Genomic DNA, 22160 nt, shown 5'->3' on the forward strand with positions numbered 1-22160 from the left:
ATGGAATATCTTTTTCCATTATTTCTCCTTCAGTTTGTATGTGTTTTTAGGTCTGAAGTGAGTCTAAAGGCAGCCTATAGTTGGGTCTTGTGTTTTATCTGTTCCACCACCCTAAGTTTTTTGATTGGTGCGTTTAGACCATTTACATTTAAAGTAATTACTGGTAGTTATGTACTTGCTGTTATTTTGTTCATCCTGGTTGTTTATGTAGTTCTTCTCTGTTCCTTTCTTCTTCTCTTGCTCCCTTTTCCTACAATTGATGATTTCCTTTAGTGTTATACTTGTTTTTTTTTCTCTTTTTGTGTATCTGTTATAGGTTTTGTGATTACCAGGAAGTTTATTTATGGAATCCTAAGCATATAGCCATTTATAATTTTTAAAAGTTTTTTTTTTAATTATTTATGATAGTCACACAGAGAGAGAGAGAGAGAGAGGCAGAGACACAGGCAGAGGGAGAAGCAGGCTCCATGCACCGGGAGCCCGACGTGGGATTCGATCCCGGATCTCCGGGATCGCACCCTGAGCCAAAGGCAGGCGCCAAAATGCTGCGCCACCCAGGGATCCCAATTTTTAAAAGTTTTTAAAATGAAATTTATTTATTTGACAGAGGCAGGGGGAGCAGCAGGCAGAGGGAGAGGGAGAAGCAAGCTCCCTACCCAGCAGGAAGCCTGATACTAGGCTTAATCCCAGGACCCTAGGATCATGACTGGGGCCAAAGGCAGATGCTTAACTGACTGAGCCACCCAGGCACCCAGTCATCTATAATAATTTGATGGTCACTTAAATTGGAACACTTTTTTAAAAAAGATTCATTTGTTCATTTTCAGAAAGCAAGCAAATGAGGAGAGGGGCAGAGGGAGACAGAATCGTAAAAGCAGACTCCCCACTGAGCACGGAGCCTCATTTGGGGCTTAATCCAAGGACAACCCAAGCCAAAATCAAGAATTGGCTGCCAGGGGATGCCTGGGTGGCTCAGTGGTTGAGCATTTGCCTTTGGCTCAGGGCATGATCCCTGAATCTGGGATCAAGTCCCACATTGGGCTCTCTGTGGAGAGCCTGCTTCTCCCTCTGCCTGTGCCTGTGCCTCTGCCTCTGTGACTCTCATGAATAAATAAATAAATCTTAAAAAAAAAAAATTGGCTGCCCAGCTGACTGACACACCCAGGTGCCTCAGTTGGACCACATTTTAAAAGGACTTTTTTTTTACTCCCTCCTCCATATTTTTGTATATGTTATTTTATATCTTTTTATTTGTAACTTTCTTCTAATTATGGATTTTTCTTTTCCACTTAAGGAAGTTAATATTTTTTGTAAGTCTGGTTTAGTGGTGATGAGCTCCTTTAACTTTTGCTTGTCTGGGAAACTCATTTTATATCTCCTTCAAATCTGAATGAATATCTTGCCAGGAAGATTATTATTGATGGTAGGCTTTTTTCCATTTGGCACTTTAAATATATCATGAACATTCCTTTTTGGCCTGTAAGATTTCTCCTGAAAATCAGCTGATAGCATGCTAGGGTTTTCCTTATATATAGCTTTTGCTTTTCACTTGCTTCTTTTAAAATTCTCTTCTAGTCTTTGACATTTCAATTATTATGTGTCATGGAATGGACCTCCTTGGGTTCATCTTTTTGGAACTCTCTGTGCTTTCTGAACTTTGATGTCTGCTTCCTTCTCTAGGTCAGGGAAGTTTTCAGCTATTATTTTTTCAGATAAGTTTTCTGCCTCTTTTTCTCTTCTCCTTCTGGGACCTACATAATGCTAATGTTTGTTAGCTTGATGTTAAAGAGATCCCTTCACGTGTCCTCATTAAAAAATGTTTTTCTGGGATACCTTGGTGGCTCAGCAGTTGAGTGTCTTCAGCCCAGGGTGTGATCCTGGAGTCCTGGGATTGAGTCACACATCAGGTTTCCTGCATGGAGCCCACTTCTCTCTCTGCATCTCTCATGAATAAATCAATATTCTATTCTATTCATAGAGACAGAGAGAGAGGCAGAGACACAGGCAGAGGGAGAAGCAGGCATCATACAGAGAGCCTGACGTGGGACTTGATCCAGGGCCTCCAGGATCACACTCTGGGCTGCAGGCGGCGCTAAACCGCTGTGCCACCAGGGCTGCCCAAAATCAATAATATCTTTAAAAAAATTTTTTTTCTTTTGCTCTTACAGGTTGAGTGTGTTCCATTACCCTGTTTTTCAGATTGCTGACCTGTTCTTCTGCATGCACTAATCTGTTGATTTCCTCTACCTTTTTTTCATTTAAGTTATATTCTTCAACTCTCATAGAGAGTTCTGTCTTTTATATTTTTTATATTTTCTGTCTCTTTGTTGAAGTTCTCACTGAATTGTTTTACTCTTCTCTCTAGTCTGGTAACCGTCTCTATGACCATTATTTTAAACTCTTTACCTGGCAATATTGTTTATTTTTGTTTCATTTAGTTCTTTTCTGAGGCTTCATCTTGTTCTTTCATTTGGAATATATGTCTCAGGCTCCTCGTTTTGCTTGACTTTCTGTGTTCATTTCTATGAATCAGGAAGAACAGGTACTGCTCCTAAACTTGAAGGAATGGTCTTGTGTATGGGCCTTCCTGTATAGTAGACTGTGTGTGATTTTTGGCTGGCAGCAGCAGTGTCTAGCATGGACTGGGAGTCTCAGGGCACTCTGCACTAGGGCTTTCCTAGTGGGATGTCGGTAGCTAAAGTGGGTATTGACTGGGATGGTCCCAAAGCTCTCAGAGAATGCCGTGGCAGGACAACTGAAGCTAAAGTGAGTGTAAGCCAAGTGTCTCAGGGTGTTCTGTGCAGTGGGTGCCTCATTGGCGCAGCTGGAATGGAGGTGGGGCTTGGGCTAGGGAGGTCCCTAAAGCACCCTGGCAGGACAGCTATAGCTGAAGGTGGGTATAGGCCAGGGGATCCCAGGGCTCTCTGTGCAGAGGGTGCCCTCAGTCTCTTTTAAAATACCCCCAGGTGTGCCTGGATGGCTCAGTCGGTAAAGAGTCTGACTTGATTTTAGCTCAGGTCGTGATCTCAGGGGCCTGGGATCAAGCCCTGTGTCAGGATCTGTGCTTGGTGTAGAGTCTGCTTGAGGATTCTCTCTCTTTCCTCTTCTCCTTATCCTGCTCACACATGCACACACTCTCAAATAAATCTTTAAAATATTTCAAACAGAGTAGTCACTAATGAAGTGCCCATTCTAGAAGCCTTAAGGGCTAAATAATTGTTGGATTTGGGCTTCAAAGTTTCTGTTATTTTATTCTTCAACTCTTCAGATGGTCTTTTTTTTTTTTTTTTTTTTTTTTTTTTTTAAGATTTTAGTAATTTATTCAGGAGAGTCACACAGAGAGAGGCAGAGACACAGGCAGACGGAGAAGCAGGCTCCATGTGGGAAGCCTGATGTGGGACTTGATCCCAGGACTCCAGGATCACGCCCTGAGCCAAAGGCAGATACTCAACCACTGAGCCACTTGGGTGTTGGGTGTCCCTATTTATTTATTCATGTCTCTCTCTTTCTTTCTTTCTTCCTTTCTTCCTTTCTCCTTTCTTTCTCCTTTCTTTCTCCTTCCTTTCCTTCCTTTCCTTCCTTCCTTTCCTTCCTTTCCTTCCTTTCCTTCCTTCCTTCCCTTCCTTTCCTTTTCTTTCTTTCCTTTCCTTTCCTTTCTTTTCTTTTCTTTTCTTTTCTTTTCTTTTCTTTTCTTTTCTTTCTTTCTTTCTTCATTTTATTCATTCATTCATTCATTCATTCATTCATTCATGAGAACACAGAGAGGGGCAGAGACACAGGCAGAGGGAGAAGCAGGCTCCATGCAGGGAGCCCAACACGGGACTCAATGCTGGGACTCCAGGATCACGCCCTGGGCTGAAGGGAGGCACTCTACTGAGCCACCCAGGTGTCCCCCAGATGTTCTTTTAAATTGAATATGATATTTAAAAATATGTGTTATATTAATTTGTAACATACTTTTAACTAGCTTTTTTTATTTCTCACCTGATAATAGAGATAGTACCTGGCCCACTTCTCAATGTTGCCTGGAAACCCAGGAGAGGTCACTCTACCGAGCAGCAAGGAGGAAGCCTAGAGCTGCACTGTTAGCAGTCTTTGGTGGTACCCTGTGTGGGCTGTGCAGCCACATACATCTGAAGAAATAACAGCCCTGTGCTGGACTACTTATGCAATACCAAAGAATAATTTGCTTGTTTATATGAAGACATGTTTTGTTATTTTTTAAAATATAGTAAGCAAAGTTCATATACTGTTGATGAGACCAGGAGTGATACCTGCATTACATGAAGTATTTTTGATACAAATTGTAATATTAAAATGAAGGGGAATTGTAAAGTATTGGTCTCTTGTTTGTTTTATCTTGAAGAGTCTCCAGTCAAAGTCGTGGCCCTGTGTGCTGGTTCTGGGAGTACGGTGCTACAAGGGGCAGAGGCCGACCTTTACCTCACAGGTAGGACAGCCTTTGGGTCTCCCTTTCTTTTTTGTGTGTATGTTTTCTCAACCTTGGTTTATTTTTTACAAGATAAAAAATAGAATTTAGGATAGCACTTACTATGTAAATTGATCTAACAACTGTAGTTAGTCCTGAACTAAACAGGAACTACAGTGAAATTGGAGACAGACCATAATCTTTGTAGAGGGGGAAAAATCAGACTGGGTGGCTCAGCGGTTTAGCACCGCCTTTGGCCCAGGGCCTGATCCTGGAGACCCAGGATCGAGTCCCACGTGACTCCCTGCATGGAGCCTGCTTATCCCTCTGCCTGTGTCTCTGCCTCTCTCTCTCTCTCTCTCTGTGTCTCTCATGAATGAATAAATAAATAAAATGTAAAAAAGGGGGGGGAATCATTTAACAATTTTTTTTAAAGACCTTATTTATTTATATGAGTGAGAGCATGCACAAGCAGGGGCAATGGCAGAGAGAAAGGGAGAAGCAACACCCTGAGGTCATGACCTGAGCTGAAAGCCGATGCCTTAAGCAGCTGAGCCACCCAGGTGCCCCAACAATTTATTATTAGATTATCTAAAAGACTGATGTTTAGCATGTGTCTTCTTCTTACACATGATTTCTCTTAGATTTCATGTCAATTAATGGGACACCTTCTGCATTTCCATTTTATTTTATTTTTTTAAAGATTTAATTATTTATTTATTTGTGAGAGAGAGAGAGAAAGAGACAGGCAGAGGGAGAAGCAGGCTCCATGCAGGGAGCCCGATGCGGGACTCGATCCTGGGTCTCCAGGATCACGCTGTGGGCCAAAGGCAGGCACTAAACCGCTGAGCCACCCAGGGATTCCCCAAGCCTGAATGTTTATCTTGTTTCATGCAACCTTTGTTTTCTCTGGTTAAAATGCCTTTCTTGCCTCTTTCTTTATATTTCTAGTGATAAGTTGAGATACCTCCTCTGAGAAGTTTTTTCTGACACTATATGGCTCCTGCCCTGATGGTCATGCCTTCCTCTCCAGTCCCCATTGCTTTGTTCTTAACCTGCGGTATATATTTCTATTGGACAGTGTTTGTTTGGCACTTTGGCTCTATGCTTTGTCCTTGAGCATAACATCTAATAGGTAACGTGACTGCTCATTCAAAAGATTTGGAGGCACTTTGTACACTTGCTCTACGTGCTGCATTTCCACCTCTGTTCCTCCTTAGGGTTAGGAGAGAGGCAGTTAGTTAAATACTTTTTTCAGGGTTCCTGGCTCGCTCATTCAGTATGAGCTTTTGTATGTTCCTCATTCAGTAGAGCATGCAACTCTTAATCTCGGGTTTGTAAGTTCGAGTCCCTCATTGGGTACAGAGATTACTTAAAAATAAAAATCTTTTTAAAAAATTACTTTTTTTTTACTTCCAGGACCAGAATCCAGGGTTTTAACCCTCTGGCTATTCCCATGGCTACTTCCTAAGCCTCTCCGTTACTATTCCTTCTCTGAACTTACTACAAGTGCACATGACCAGTATCTGTTTTCTATTCTTCTGAAGATGTAAAATTTGTATAAGCCCTCAAACTTGTACTAGATTGAAATCAACTTTCAGTGTATAAGGAGTTTGACAAAATACCTACGGCATTATATGACTATTTTTATTTATTTATTGTTTTAATTTTTTAAATATTTATTTTAGAGAGAGTGCGTGCATGTGTGAGCCAGGAGGTAGGGGCAGAGGGAGAAAATCTTCAAGTGGACTCCCTGCTGAGCAGGGGGCTCGACCTAGGGCCTTATCCCACAATCCTGAGATGATGACCTGAGCCGAAACCATGAATCAGATGCTCAACCAACTGAGCCACCCAGGTGCCCCTACAGTTAATTTTAAAATAGTCACTTGAGGGATCCCTGGGTGGCGCAGCGGTTTGGCGCCTGCCTTTGGCCCAGGGCGCGATCCTGGAGACCCGGGATCGAATCCCACGTCGGGCTCCTGGTGCATGGAGCCTGCTTCTCCCTCTATGTCTCTGCCTCTCTCTCTCTCTCTCTCTGTGACTATCATAAATAAATAAAAATAAATAAATAAAATAAAAATTAAAATAGTCATTTGAAAATTAAAAAATTAAAAAAGTAAAATAAAATAATAAAATAAAATAAAAAATCATTCAGCTCAGTTCATGATCTCAGGGTTGTTCGATCAGGCCCCTTGTCGGCCCCCTGCTCAGCAGGGAGTCTGCTTGTCTCCCTCTCCCTCTGCTCTTCCCTTTGCTCTCTTTTGCTCTCTCTCTGTTAAATGAATACATATTTTAAAAAATAAAGTTAATTATAACATTTTACTTTGGAGGAATTTCAGACCTGTAGAAAAGTTGCAAGGATAGTACAATGAGCTTTTGTATGTCCTTCACTTAAGATTAATGGTTATAGGGGCACCTGGGCTTAGTTGGTTAAGCATCCAGTTCTTGATCTTGGTTCAGGTCTGGGTTGTGAGTTCAATCCCATGTTGGATTCCATGCTGGGTATGGAAGCTTACTTAAAAAATAAATGAATAAAAATAAAGATTGCTAATGGTTATATTTTGCTACATGTGCATATTCTGTGTCACATATATGTATGCATGTATGTATGTCTATAAATATCTATGAGTGTGTGTATAAATATATTTCTATTCATTTGTTTTCCCAAAACCATTTAATAATAAATTATATACGTGGCCTTTTATTTTATCCCTAAATACATCAACATAAACCTCCTAAGAACAAGGACATTATAACCTCCTAAGAACAAGGACATGGAAAGAGATCAAATACAGGAATTTAATATTGTTAAAACATTTATTTAAGGGACCCCTGGGTGGCTTAGCGGTTAAGCCTCTGCCTTTGGCTCAGGGCGTGATCCCAGGGTCTTGGGATCTAGTCTTATATTATGCTCTCTGCGGGGAAGCCTGCTTCTCTCTCTGCCTGTGTCTCTGCTTTCTCTCTGTGTCTCATGAATAAATAAATAAAATCTTTAACAACCACCACAAAAAAAACCCAAACACTTATTTAATATGTAGTCTATTTATTTTGCTAATTGATCAGAATTGTTGCTTTTTTTTTTTTTATTTTTATTTATTCATGAGAGACACAGAGAGAGAGAGAGGCAGAGACACAGGCAGAGGGAGAGGCAGGCTCCATGCAGAGAGCCCGATGTGGGACTTGATCCCCGGTCTCTAGGATCTCGCCCTGAGCCAAAGGCAGATGCTCAACTACTAAGCCACCCAGGCATCCGTGTTGTTGCATTTCTTTTTCTGATTGATATCTAGTCCATGATCACTGCATCTAGAATAGTTCTTCAGCTTTGTCCAGAGCACTGGCACTTTTCTTGAAGAGTATAGGCCATTTGTTTTGTGATATATCTCTTAATTTGGGGCATGTGATTGTTTTCTCATAAATAATTACTTTCTTAAACTGATTTTTTAAATTATTAAGCAATATGTGCATAAGATAAATTAATGCAATTCAGAATTGTTTAAAGCCACACATAGGCCTCTGTTGATGTTCATCACCCTTTCTTTGAGCAGAACATGGTAGTATCAGGTTGTTAAGGGTCTTATTGTGGAAAGACCAGCAGATGGAGAGCTTGCTCCTTGCAGATAGAAATTTTCTCTCATTGCTCTTTCTTTCCCACAGCTACCATCCTGAGCTAGGCTTCTCTTCCCCTTGCCTTCAGCTAGTTTTTTTTTTTTTTTTTTTTTTTTTTTTTTAGGATTTTATTTATTGAGGTACCTGGGGCTCTCAGTGGTTGAGCCTTGCCTTTGGCATGGATTGTGATCCCTAGGTCCTGGGATTGAGTCCCACATCAGGCTCCCCACAGGGAGCTTCTCCCTCTGCCTGTGTCTCTGCCTCTCTCTCTGTCTCTCTCATGAATAAATTTTTTAAAATCTTAAAAAAAAAAACAAAAGATTTATTCAACAGAGAGAGTGCACAAGTGGGGGTGGGGAGCAGCAGAGGCAGAGGGAGAAGCAGGCTCTCCACCTAGCAGGGTCCCCAATGCAGGGCTGGATCCCAGGACCCCAAGACCATGACTGGAGCAGAAAGCAGACACTTAACTGACTGAGCTACCCGGGTGCCCCTGCCTTCAGCTAGTATTGCAGAGTCTTTGCAGGTTCCCCCACGTCCATCAGAGCATGTGGAATCGTTCAGACACCAGACTTGTCTTTCCTGAAGCATGGCTTCTAACGGAGCCCATTAGGGTCTTTTCTTCTATTATAGATTAAAATATTTTGCTGTTATAGATTAAGATATTTTAGGGGTTCCTGGGAGGCTCTACTAGTTAAGCATCCCAACTCTTGGTTTCAGCTCAGGTCATGATCTCAGGGTGCCAGGGTCAGATTCTGTGCTCAGCAGGAAGTCTGCTTGAGATTCTTTCCCTCTGCCCCTCCACCCAAGTGCTCTCTAAAATAAATAAGTAAAATCTTAAAATACACACACACACACACACAACTTTAAAAAGTGCTTGAATAAAAACTGTCCCATATACGAAATGACGCATACTGGGGAGATGGGAAAAATGTAAAGGATTGAAAATTTTTCAGGGGAAAAAACTTTTTTTCCATATTTTTTTTTAATGCTTTTAGAGCTCTAAACAGATTTCAATATTATGCTTGTTATGAATAAGCCAAATTGTACAGTATATTTTTGCTGGTAAATTAGAAGTCATCAGATTCACAAGTGGGGTTTTTAAAAAATGCAAAACACTTGAGTTTTCCTAAAATCTTTTTCCAAAAGATGAGAGATCCTCTTGTACTAGAAACTTCAGAGTTTCTAGAAATTTTGCCTAAGTCAAAGGAAAATAAATGCATGTTTTTATTTTTATTTTTTACCTTGTCTTTAATTTAGAAATAACCTTAAATTTATTTCATCCTTATGAATTAGACTAGAGCTGATACTGAAAATTTTGGTGTTCATAAAGCCAAAAGGAGTCTTTGGGAAGTACACCCAGGATTTTCTATACCTTTTAATATTTATAGGAGTTTTTTTATTATTTTTTTTATTTTTTAATACGAGAGATTTCTGAAAGCCCCAGTTCACTTAGTTTTTAATTTTTATAATGGAAGCATTTTGGGGTTTTTGTTTGTTTCGAAGTAGGCTCCATGTGAGAGATGGAGCCCAATGCAGGGCTCAAATTCATGACCCTGAGATCAGGAGCTGAGCTGTGATTAAGAGTCACCATCACTCAGGCGCCCCAATGGAAACATTTTGAACGGGTGTTCTTATAGGTCTAGTTCTGGCAGTATTAGATACTGTTGTATATGTGGGTTTAGATACTTGACTTGAGTCTGCCAAGGAGAAAGAATTGGGAATTCTCAGTGAGATGGTCTGTCTCTTTCTAATTGGAGAACATGTAATAAAGCCTGAATATAACTTTCTAGATTTATGTGTAAAGTTCTGCTTTTTTACACAATGAGAACTTGGTATTTATGCAGTTATGGTTCAACATTCTACAGACTCTGTGTCTAATATTTAAGTACTTGCTCTTTCCTCTCTTGGCAGGTGAGATGTCCCATCATGATGTTCTGGATGCTGCATCCCAAGGAATAAATGTCATCCTCTGTGAACATAGCAACACTGAACGAGGCTTTCTTTCTGATCTTCGAGATATGCTGGGTGCTCACTTGGAGAATAAGATTAATATTATCCTGTCAGAAACAGACAGGGACCCTCTTCATGTGGTATAAAGCATACAGAAAGGACAGGATGACAGTCTACAAACCAATTGGCTCCAACTTGAATGCATAACACAAATCAGAGTTAGACTCCTCCTGGAAGAATGTCTTAAAATGTATATTATTTCTTGTTTGTAAATCTGTTCACCAAATGTTCTGTAGCTCATATGGTGAAAACCATAACATAACTACCATTCAGGAATAAGTATTCATTATAAGATAATTAAGATTATAAATGTAAAGCATATATTCATTATAAACTCCAGGAAAGATCCACTAAAATCTGTTTACTTAGCATTCTGGTAAGTTGCTTGAGCAACTCCTTTGCTTAATTATAGATGGGATGTGTCATTCTAGATCTCTCTGCCCTTGGCTAGTTTAAAATGTACTTTAAAAAACTTGAGATAGGAATACTTATTTGTAGATAACAGCCTGCAGAGGGTGATAAGGTCTGTCTCTATGTTCCCATTCCCAGATCACTAATCTCTCAGCTGAATTTCAGAATCAGGATGAGGTTTTATTTTTTTGTTTTTGTTTTTTTTTCTTAATATACATGGTCATTATTCATGACTGTTTTAGTGCTTTTTAGGTAACTCACCTGGAATTTTATTAGTATTATAAAAAGATAGTTAGCTTCCAAAATATTCCCAGTTACCATACGATGCTAATTTTGTCCTGGGCACTCTCAGGTATGTTATAAACACTTTTAATCTTCAGAAACAAGAATACAGGTATTATTCCCATTCTACAGATGAGTAAACAAACAGGTTACGGAGTCTGCCCAAGGCCACATAGCTAGGAAATGATGGGAGTTTGGACACAAACTCAGTCTGGTTCCAGAGTCTGTTCTTAACTCCTTTTTAATGAACATTGATAATAAACCTGATACAGGAGGTATGTAAGAAATTCTGAAGGAAAAGAAATCCATTTTAACTGGGATTTTCCCGAATGGTATGGGAGGCTTTTCTTTTGAATCCTTCTATGCATATTTCCAGTGTCTCAGCAGAGAGCTTTTTCCTTTGGAATGACAAAAGCAAATCTTTTAAAATACTAAGATGAGAAAGGAAAGAATTTTACATTTTTTTTTTCATTTGTTTTTATTGACGTTCGATTTGCCAACATGTAATACCAGTGCTCATCCCATCAAGTGCCCTCCTCAGTGCTGTCACCCAGTTACCCCATCCCCCCCTCGCACACCTCCCCTTCCACAACCTGCATTTCTTTTGTGGGACTCTTTTCCTACTAATCATCTTCTGGAAGACTTGGGATCCTAATTTACACATTATTCTCGGTGGTTCACCTGTAATATTGATTCACTACAGAAATAACTAATAGGACTGAGCCTTAGAAATGACCCTGATTCCAAGGTTAGAGGAGGCAAAGGGTCAGAAGCCAAGGAGAAAGCTTTGATGAGGGATGGTCGAGGTCAAGGTCTAGGGAATGGGAGAGCAGATGGCTTGGAGATGATGCCTGAGAGGCTATTGTAATTACATGCTGAAGATCCGCAGGGGGCCTACAGAGGAGGTTTCCTGGGGAAAGGGTAGGATGCAATCAGGCACAGCTTGAACAAACACTGGAAAAGCAGCACAATGCATTGAAAAAGCCCACAATTCACTTACTGTCAGGGCAGAGAGCAGGAGGCGGGAAGGGTATGGTCAGAGATGATGCTTGGGAAATAGCTTGGTGACAGGGATTCTTAAACCTTTTCCTTTATGGCACTGAAGGTAAGACGTGATCTCACCTTGAACATTTATTCACGCTGAAGGTTGTAGATTAGTGCCTTTTGCTGAGTTTCAGAAAGGATCTAATGGATCAAAGATTTTAATGATGATTGGACATGCTATTGCCATTATTTTTTTTTTTTTTTTTTTTTTTAAGAATGCCATTGTTGGGGAGCCCCGGTGGCGCGGCGTTTAGCGCCGCCTGCAGCCTGGGGTGTGATCCTGGAGACCCAGGATCGAGTCCCGCGTCCGGCTTCCTGCATGGAGCCTGCTTCTTCCTCTGCCTGTGTCTCTGCCTCTCTCTCTGAATAAATAAATAAATCGTAAAAAAAAAAAAAAAAAGAATGCCATTGTTACTACAATTTTTAAAGTTTTGGGATGCCTGGTGGCTCAGTGGTTGGGCATCTGTCTTGGGCTCAGGGTGTGATCCTGGATTCCCAGATAAATCCCACATTGGGCTCTCTGTGGGGAGCCTGCTTCTCCCTTTGCCTGGGTCTCTGACTTAAAAAAAAAAATTTCTAAATAAAATATCCTCAAATATGTCCCTCTGTAGTTTTGTTTTTAAGTATCACCAAAGATGAATTATTTTCACTTGTCAGATTTTCTGAACTGTTAACTTTAAGGTGTTAATTGTATATATCATTGCTTTTTTTTTTAAGATTTTATTTTTAAGATTTTATTTATTCATTCATGAGACACAGAGAAACAGGCAGAGGGAGGAGCAGGCTCTTTGCAGGGAGCAGGATCACACCCTGGGCTGAAGGCGGTGCTAAACCACTGAGCCACCCAGGCTGCCCCACTGCTTTTCAAATTTTAATGTGCAGAAAAATGTATGGAGATGGAGTTTTAAAATGCAGATTCTTAAAATGCTGATTCAGATACTTGAATGGGGCCCAAGCACTTCAGTTCCGGAGAGAGAATGCTGCTGTTGCAGGATGTTAGGTAACAAAATAAGGGTGGTGACCTAAATATGGGAGGGCTCAAGGCCGAAGTGTGGTAGATACCAAAATGGTTATGAAAACATGGTAATTAGCTTTCTATTAAACTCAGTTTAAAATATAACTTAGTTATATTTTCCATAGCATCGGTTATTTCAAATTTATTTTCGGCAAATTAAGAATACTGTAACTTAATAAAGCTATTAAAACCCCATAATATTTCTTCCTTCATATTCCTTACAACTCCTCTATCTAGCATAGAGCCTTCTACGTAGTGTTCAATAAACATGAATTAAAATGTCTTAGCAGTTTGAAATACCAAAAGATAGGAGACCCTCCTAAGGGAGAAGTAATTACAGGAAGCCTGAGAATAAAGTCCTTTGCGTAACCCATTTTTATCCATCAGTTTTAGGAGCCACAGTCTGATAACGCAGGCCCTCTGATGGCTCAGGACTAAGCTGCAAGAGTCTCCTCGCTTCCTAGAATGTAGGAAAATACAGTGCTACGGCTCCACATTTGAATTAGAAGAAATAGACTTCTAAAGTAAGTTTTTTTTAAAAAGATAAGCAAAATCTATTCCCTAAATTCACTGATCTTTTATATGAAATGCTCATTTATTAAAATGACAAACATGCTAAGAAAATCAATTTCTAGAGTATCACAGGAACAGATTTAGCACTCTGCATCGGGAATTCAGTGGTGTTTAATCAATTCTTGTAGAGTTGTAAGAATGCCTGTTCTGCATCCCCTATGCCGTTTTTGGACCTGTTCATTTGGCCATTTTATTAAGAGCAGCCAGAAAAATCAAGGTTTTGAGGTCTGTTGACCCTTGTCAGAAGCAAGTAATGTAAGTTGGAGCCTTAGCAGTCAACTTCTTAACTGATAGAGTATAAGGAACATTGATACTGAAACAAGTTAAAGTGTAGGATAATTCTGCTAAGATATTCAGATTTGTAAGATGCACTCAGAAAATTTTTGAAGGACTTAAAAATATTTTTAGTAAAAAACCAGTACTATAAAAAAGTGATTCTATCCAAATTGGCTTTTTATTTATTAATAAGACTGTTGATACATACTGCTTGCAAATAGTATGGACACAAAAATTATAAAAATAAACCAGTAGATATTTAAGGGTGAATGCAAAATTTGCATATTAGGTCATTTAAAGATTTTATATACTTTGTTATAAGTTATAAACTAGATATATTAAGCAAAAAAAGCAAGGTGCAAACGAGCACGTATCATATGCTACCATTTGTGTGTATCATATGCTACCATTTGTGTTTTTAAAAGGAGATATAGACACACCCTTCCATGTGCATAGAATACCTCTGGAGGAATAAACTATCACTGGTTGTGTAAGGGACTGGATCGGTGAAGGGGAAGGAAACTCACTTTTCATTGAATATCCTTTGGTAACAATTTTAGAATCAAATTTATGTACTAGTTTAAATATTTTGATTATATGTAAGACTAAACAAACCCTCATACATGGACTTAACCAAATTAATCATATGCCACAAAGAGAAATGACTTAAATTCGGAGCATTTTGGGAAAGTTTCATGAAAGGGGTTTACAAGATAAAGTTTACTGCATCCGCAGCTCTCACTTATTTTGGTGATATTTTAATGAAGAATTTCATTTCCAAGTATGAAGTATTTTAGAGAGTATGTAAAGACTATAAGCTGACCAGTGCCCAAGGTTAGCCTTTTTCTCTTTCTTCAGGAAAAAAGCTTGGTAAATATGTAGAGGGCTTTAAAAAAAATGTAGAGGGCTTGAAACTGTTACTGTAAGACATTTCAGTTTTTTTTTTGTTAAAGTAAGTTTTGGGTCTACTTAATCTAGAGAAATCAAGATTAAAATCAGCCATTAATATGCTACTCACTTGCACGTTATTGAAGAAAAACTGTCACTACAAGAATAATTAAAATTTTATTTTTTGTTGTCTTCAAAACAACAACTAAAATGTAACTCAGGACTGTGTTTCTGTAGCCTGGCTGTGTCATGAAGGTGATGGCACAGATGTTAGCTGTTCCAGGGATCATGATTATTGTTCATGTGCTTTCTAAGGTGGGTATGCACCCTCTACACTCATTATGCTTTTCCCTCTATCTCCACTGAACAGGGTCATGCCCTCTCCTCCCCATCCTCCCAGGATATTGTCTAACTCCAAAAGGAGAAAGCTAGATCACCTACTCGTACGCATCCCTTTTGTTAAGCCCACCAAAAACAGTAAGATGATCTGCCCTCATCAGCTCAGACAACAGCAAATAAAGAAATAGGTTTATGTGATGCCAGTGTTTTTGTACTTCCACACTCTGGCACAAACACATCTGCAAACAGCTCTGGGAGTGTTTAAAAGGCCCTCAAAAAATTAGGAATAATATCCTCTCTAGTATAAAATAAATCAAAAACATCCAGCTCCAAATAGTCCCTGAGCACACAGTTCATTCCAGCACGAAGTCTCCAGAGAGGTAATGAATGAAAGGCACGTTTTCTCCCAACTCGAGGACCAATGCATAGTACTAGAGATGATACACCAGCCAGGCTAATCAAGGTTCTAATTGATGACATTCCCCCCTCCCAACTTTAAGTCTTGTACACTGGAAAAGAGTCTAATGTTAGATGTAAACACTTTAGAGGAGTGGCAGCTGGGGTACAACCCTTCCACAAAAGATTCAAGAGAAAGGGATAACTTCAAGACTCTTCTTCTTCCCTTTCCAGGAAATCTCTCAGTGTTCCATTGTCCACAGGAATTAATAAATATTCCACTCCATCAGTTCCCTACAAGAAGTGACAATAACCTGGATGTTAGTCATTTGTAAAGCGATGTATGTGAATCCTGTTGTAGGTCAGGCAAAAACAATGGATTTAATATAGAAATACAGAAATGTAAAGATTAAGGCAAAAGGGCACAAAGACATATCTATTTAAATACACTGAGTTTATAGTTAAACCACTTCATAGTGGAAAAGAGGGTGAATAGATCTCTTTACCCTCCTGTTCTTTCTAGAATCTTACACTGTTGATTTTTCTGTTCTTTTATCCAGGTATCTCTACCCCATCACACCCATTTTTTTAAAAGCAATCTCTATACCCAGTATGGACTGGAATTCATGACCCCGAGATCAAGAATGGCACGCTCTACTAAGTGCGGCAGCCAGGTGCTGCCTTTTTTAAATAACTTGTGGGCCGCTCAGTGGCTCAGCGGTGTAGTGCCGCCATTGCCCCAGGGCCTGATCCTGGAGACCCAGGATTGAGTCCCACACATCAGGCTCCCTGCATGGAGCCTGCTTCTCCCTCTGCCTGTAACTCTGCCCCTGCCCCGTGTCTCTCATAAATAAATAAAATCTTAAAAAATAAAAATAAAAATAAACTCTTGCTAGACTCTCATTACTATCAACTGTCAATAATTGGTGGTCTCCACTTCCTCATCTTTTACTCAACCCAGTCCAACCTAGCTTCTACCACCATTATCATGTCATTAAAAGAGCTTTTCCTGGGAATACCAGGAATTCCTTATTCCTATATATCCAATACATATTTTCAGTTTTCATCTTTTTGGCCACTCAGCAGAACCCAACACTGCTGACTACTCTTCCTAAAAACATGATTCTCGGGGGGATCCCTGGGTGGCTCAGCGGTTTACTGCCTGCCTTCGGCCCAGGGCATGATCCTAGAGTCCCAAGATCGAGTCCCACATCGGGCTCCCTGCAGAGAGCCTGATTTTCCCTCTGCCTCTCATGAATAAATAAATAAAATCTTAAAAACAAACAAACATTCTCTTGGCTTCTATAACATCATATTCTAGTTTTCTTCCTGGCTATTTCTCCCGCCTCTACACGTTTATCTTCTACTCGGCCATTAAATGTCACACTTCTAGGCTTAGTTCCTGGCCTTCTCACTGTATATCCCCTCTCTAGATAGTCCCACCAATGCCTGGTTTGTTACTACCTTAATACACAGGGATTAATCTTCTGCCTCTAGCCCAGATCTTTCCTCTGGTTTCTTGTCCCAGGAAACCCAATTGCCTAGTTGACATCTCCATTTGGAAATCTCAAAAGAACCTCAAACATAGTTAAGACCAAACATATTACAATCACGAACTCATGATCTGTCTTCCTCAAAAATGTTTCTCATCCAGTGATCTCACCACCTCTCTGGCTATGCAAGCCAGACACCAGAAATCCTTCTTGCTCACTTTTCCTTGGCACTCATGCCCAACCTATCACCAGTTCTTGTCAGTTTCACCTCCCAAGTGTATCTGAACTCCAACCACTTTTCTCCAAGTTCCTAGTCAAGTTCCCGACCATCAGCTCACCCAGACTACAGACTCCTAACACACCTTCCTAGCTGGTGTCTCTGTGTGCTGACATTTAACAATCCCCATCCCACTCTCTACATTCAGAGGACAATTTTTTTAATGATTTCCCTTTATTTTCAAATGAAGATTAAAATCCTTGGCCTAAAAGTAGTGTGTGGGCTAGCCCTTAGGTCATTGTCTTATAAACCTCATCCTAAGTCATGCTGGCCTTGGTTTATTCTCTCTGACCAGTTATCTCCTAGTTTCTCTCTAGATCTCGGCTCACTGATCTGATAACCAAAATTAGCATAATATATGAATCTGACGTCTTTTAGAACTATGTACCTTTCTGATCATAGGACTTATTACAGTTAACGCTTTACATGTGTGATTATTTGACAAATGTCTATCTTCTCCATTAGACTAAGCTCTATCAGAAAGGAATTAGGTTTTTGCTTAATACCGTGTCCCAATACTTAATGCTCCATATACATCCAATTACTGAATGTGGTAGAAGGGAGAGAGGGAGAAGGGAATAGAATTAATTGACTTCTATTTCTAATGGCCTATTACTCTGGGCTAGAACTCCTACGTTTTCTGCTCTGAAACTGAGTACTTGTACTTTATCTCTTTCTACAGAACTCAGATGGCATACTGCCTAAATGGATCCTTATGACCCATCATGGAACTTGCATTTTATCACTGAAGTTGAGTCAGAGGCATACTTGTCCTTAAGTAAACAGGAGATAAAGTATTCTTAGCATATAATGCTGTAATAGCAAAAGTCTCACCTTTTTTGTTCTTATAAGTTTGTGGTCCCTAAATTCAGTTAACTGGGCCCGAAGTGTCAGATCACTATTGACCAGGAATGCCTCTCGACACTGTTGGTAAAAGTCTTGAAAAGAAAGTCCTAGAGAGTTCAGAAGGAGATATGAACATAAGTCATCATTTAAGACATGACCCCATATAAGGATACCCATACCAGAGAACACAAAGTGCTGTTGCCATCGTATGTCAAAGCAGTAAGTATTGATAAAGGTGAGTATTATACACTGTGGCTTATATTTTAAATTAAAGAGAACTGACTGGTTGAAAAGTAGTCAACTATGACCAAGTAGAACATAAATCTTGTGGGTAGCTTTAAACACTATGAATAAAGTTGACCTTTAAAGAAGGAACTAGGGGCACCTGGGTGGCTCAGTTAAGCGTCTGCCTTCAGCTCAGGCCATGATCCCAGGGTCCTGGGAGTGAGCCCAGCATTGGGCTCCTTGCTCAGCGGGGAGGCTGCTTCTCCCTCTCTCTCTCTGCCTGCCACTTCTCCTGCTTGTGCTCTCTGTCAAATAAATAAATAAAAATCTTAAGAAAAAAAAAGAACTAGTAAGTCATAAGAGCTGAACTATTAAAATATTTGTGCAAATTAACACATTATTTTTACCCCGGGGGAAGAAAATCTGATTAAGATGTCCAGCATGTGAAATGTATGTAGTTGGCAGACACATGTCCAGAGTTACCATAGGAAATTTAAAAATAGGCCAGACGTGTCTTTGAATGTGCCTTGGCAAACAGCCTGTTCAAGCAGTGTATCTGTGGGGCTTCTTGAAAATATGCCACGTGGCAGACAAACTGATCCCAGGGCAAACCATTTATTTGCTGCTGTGAAACATAAAGGGATTTATGGGGTGAAACAAAAGACACACAATATTATAAATAGTGGATACCAATGTAAGAAGGGTTATCCAGGTTATCCAGCTGATACTTTATTAGTAGCCTGAAAATCCCCCTAAGGGAAAAAAACAAAACAGGAATTCAAATCCAGAACATTAACATCAAATGAGAACAGTAAATCTGGACTATATAATACAGTGTAAAGAAGAAAATATTAATCCCATAAACCTAAAATAATAGCCACTAACATTTGATGTGCAAATCACATTCCTGTGTGCTGCCTTCTCAAGTCTTTGTGGAATGAAGCAAGGTCAAGACACATGAATTCATGCATTTATATATAGTACACATCATTTTACATCTCACCTTTTCACTTTGATTTTTGCATGTCATTAAAATCTTCCTAAATTTTTACTGGCTGCTTGCCTATCCTATCATGTACCACAAACTTACCATTGCCCTACTCATTTTGGACATTTACATTCCACATTAAATTATACATGATTCTTTCATATCAGTTTCTCCAGGAGAAGTGTACAAAGTGGAATTATGGGGCTGGAAGCACACACACTAAGATTTCCAGGACTCCCTGGGTATGGCAAAAACTTTAAACCTTTACATTTTCAAGATTACCTAGAAAATAATTAGTATAAGCATATTTAGACTGACTGAGTGGCCACATTATAAGTAGACCTTGCTAGTGACTCCACAGCTAAATGTTGGTCAAAGGTTTTGATCATATTCACACCAGGTAAAGACTAAATGATACTGGAGTTTGCAGAATAAAAAAAATTTTCATAGTTTAAAAAAAAAAAAAAGTGCAGCGAAGGCTAGTGCACAGACATTGAGGGTACCCCGAACTAAAACTTACTTGCATTAGAGCAGTGTTGAGAGTACTTCTATTGCATGGATTCCTAACTTTATATGCAGCAGCTTGCGCTAGTCCATTAAGGGTAAGCATAGTAAGACTGAATGAGACTTTGTGAGACTTTTTCTGTTGCAGATACATAGAAGTTTTGATTAGCTACCCAATGCACATTTCAGTATTAATGCAATGCTAACCTTCAGGTGTACAGTGCAGCTTTACAGAGTAACAAAATTCATTAAATTACTAGCATGAGGCTAGCATGTGGAAGTCTTCTGGTGAGGACACAGATGAATATCTTGACTGTGGTGGTAATAGTTCTGTAAGGCTCTGCATGTGACTAAACTGCTCAGGGCTATAAACACGCAAGTAGCTACACGTATCAAAGGTAAATATGAATAAGCTCTATGGATGGTGCCGATGTCTGTTTCTTGGTTTTAATACTGCACTGTGATGGGAGGTAGTTGGGAAAGGGATGCTCAGGATTTCCCCGTACGTTTCTGTGTAGCCTCTTGTGAATCTAATTACTTCACAACCCAAAGTTTTTTAAAAAGCAAATACATGTAGGGCGGCTTGGGTGGTTCAGTCGGTCGAGCATCCAACTCTCGGTTTCGGCTCAGGTTATGGTCTTGGGGTCGTGAGATCAGTCCTGTGTCGGGCTCTGCACAAAGTCTGCTTGGACTCTACCCCACTGCCTTTGCCCCTTCCCCTGCTCTCTTGCTCTCCCTTGCTCTAAAATAAACAAAATCTTGAAGGAAAAAAGCAAACAATGCAAAAGAAATTGCCAGAAGAAAAAAAAAGATTTGAAAAGTTCCTGCATACCCCACCCCCTAGCTAGTCTCCACCCTTCTTTTATAGGGTCAGTGCCATCCTGAACAGGTTATTTTTCACTTCCATGCACACTTTAAAATTTTAGCCATACTGCCGTATGAATTTGAGCACTATATAATATCCATGGTATTGTTTTACGTGCTTTTTTTTTTTTAATCTACCATCCTGGGGATCCCTGGGTGGCTCAGCGGTTTAGCGCTTGCCTTTGGCCCAGGGCACGATCCTAGAGTCCCGGGATCGAGTCCCACATTGGGCTCCCTGCATGGAGCCTGCTTCTGCCTCTGCCTCTGCCTGTGTCTCTGCTTCTCTCTCTCTCTCTGTATATCTCATGAATAAATAAATAAAATCTTTAAAAAAAAAATAACCTACCATCCTGTCTGGTTTGGCATTTGTCCTGAACAAAAGTATCTAGAGGTCTGGACAATAAGTGGTATTATCATACCACTGTTACCCTACATAAGTGAAACTCAGCTGCCAATGCTACTAGCTAGATCCAGAACGTAGCTGGGCTTTGCCTTCAGCTCTCTCACTGCTTTATGATTGTTTCATTGAGATGTTCATATTTTTCAGCCAGGCTGTATCTATGTTTTTTGGTCATTTTATATTTTATCTGTTATGCTGTGTGTTTGGAACAAAAGGAGATGAATTAAAGAGTGAAAAGTATTGTACCATCTTGACAAGTGCCACTGCTCTTGGGAGAAAAAGATTTTGCTAGTCACATCTGCTTCTTTAAGAAACTTTACATTTTGTGTCAGATTTAAAACACAATCATTGATGTTTGAATTAATTTATAGGTCTAATACATGCTCAGTCCACTCATCCAAGAACATAGTATTTTCATCTTTTTTCAAACTTTACTTATTCTCAACAGGGCTTGTTATTTTTAAATATTTCATCTTGTTAAAAATTGTTCTAGAACTCTATGCTTTGCGGGGGGGCTTTGCGGGAATCTGCTACTCAAAGCCTTTTTCAACAGGTTAATTATCATGCCCTTGATGTTTTGCCACTTTATGCTGTATCGAGCTTTTCTTAGCTTTTATTATTTCAGATACGCTTCATAGGGAGGCTGCTGAAGGGGCTTCACTGGAGGTATTACACAGAAATGTTTAAGAGCAAGAACCTGGGAGCCAGGCAGATTTGGATCAAAATCTCTGTGCCTGTTGCTATCTACCTTAGAATGGTAGTGAGGATAGAAGGAATTATTTCATGTAAAGGGCCCCATGTTTGCACCACAGTGTTCAATAAAGTTAAAAATTACCATCAGATTTAAGTAAAATCCATGAAAATTCGTTTTCTTCCAGTGACCACTATCTTGAGATGCTCTTATTTGGAAATATAAAAAGAAAAAAATGCTAACACTACTGTTAAGGAGTCTGCCTTAATACTGCCAACTTTTTTTTTTTTCTTAACCATTTGTCTTAATCCTGCAAACTAGAGACTTTAAAATTGCCATTAAAAGCTATTCATGGGATCCCTGGGTGGCGCAGCGGTTTGGCGCCTGCCTTTGGCCCAGGGCGTGATCCTGGAGACCCGGGATCGAATCCCACATCAGGCTCCCAGTGCATGGAGCCTGCTTCTCCCTCTGCCTGTGTCTCTGCCTCTCTCTCTCTCTCTGTGACTATCATAAATAAATAAAAAAAAAAAATTAAAAAAAAAAAAAAAGCTATTCATGCGTATCGTAAAATGTAGAGTTTTAAAAAAAGAAACTATAGTTTTC

The 22160-nt window shown here is 39.7% G+C and overlaps 2 protein-coding genes across 21 annotated transcripts in view; one reads left to right on the top strand and one right to left on the bottom strand.

Moving 5' to 3' along the window:
- NIF3L1 (NGG1 interacting factor 3 like 1) overlaps window positions 1–22160 on the top strand; it is a 42370-nt gene that overhangs the window by 13275 nt on the left and 6935 nt on the right. For 5 of the 16 annotated variants that reach the window (XM_038585312.1, XM_038585310.1, XM_038585311.1 and 2 more), the window contains exons 6-7: window positions 4367–4450; window positions 9947–11994. In XM_038585312.1, coding sequence (XP_038441240.1) covers window positions 4367–4450; window positions 9947–10131 — 269 coding nt within the window. In that variant the 3' untranslated portion in view covers window positions 10132–11994. The other 11 variants (XR_005385217.1, XR_005385222.1, XM_038585315.1 and 8 more) reach the window with 9 other exon arrangements.
- The window catches only part of ORC2 (origin recognition complex subunit 2), a 45745-nt gene continuing 37390 nt past the window's right edge, over window positions 13806–22160 (bottom strand). For 4 of the 5 annotated variants that reach the window (XM_038585303.1, XM_038585304.1, XM_038585306.1 and 1 more), the window contains 3 exons: window positions 18801–18862; window positions 17874–17992; window positions 13806–15563 (listed from right to left, as the gene is read on the bottom strand). In XM_038585303.1, coding sequence (XP_038441231.1) covers window positions 15477–15563; window positions 17874–17992; window positions 18801–18862 — 268 coding nt within the window. In that variant the 3' untranslated portion in view covers window positions 13806–15476. The remainder of the gene's footprint in view (window positions 15564–17873; window positions 17993–18800; window positions 18863–22160) is intronic. The other variant, XR_005385216.1, reaches the window with a different exon arrangement.

The sequence above is a fragment of the Canis lupus genome, chromosome 37 (assembly GCF_011100685.1).
Source record: "Canis lupus familiaris isolate Mischka breed German Shepherd chromosome 37, alternate assembly UU_Cfam_GSD_1.0, whole genome shotgun sequence".
Taxonomy (NCBI): Eukaryota; Metazoa; Chordata; class Mammalia; order Carnivora; family Canidae; genus Canis; species Canis lupus.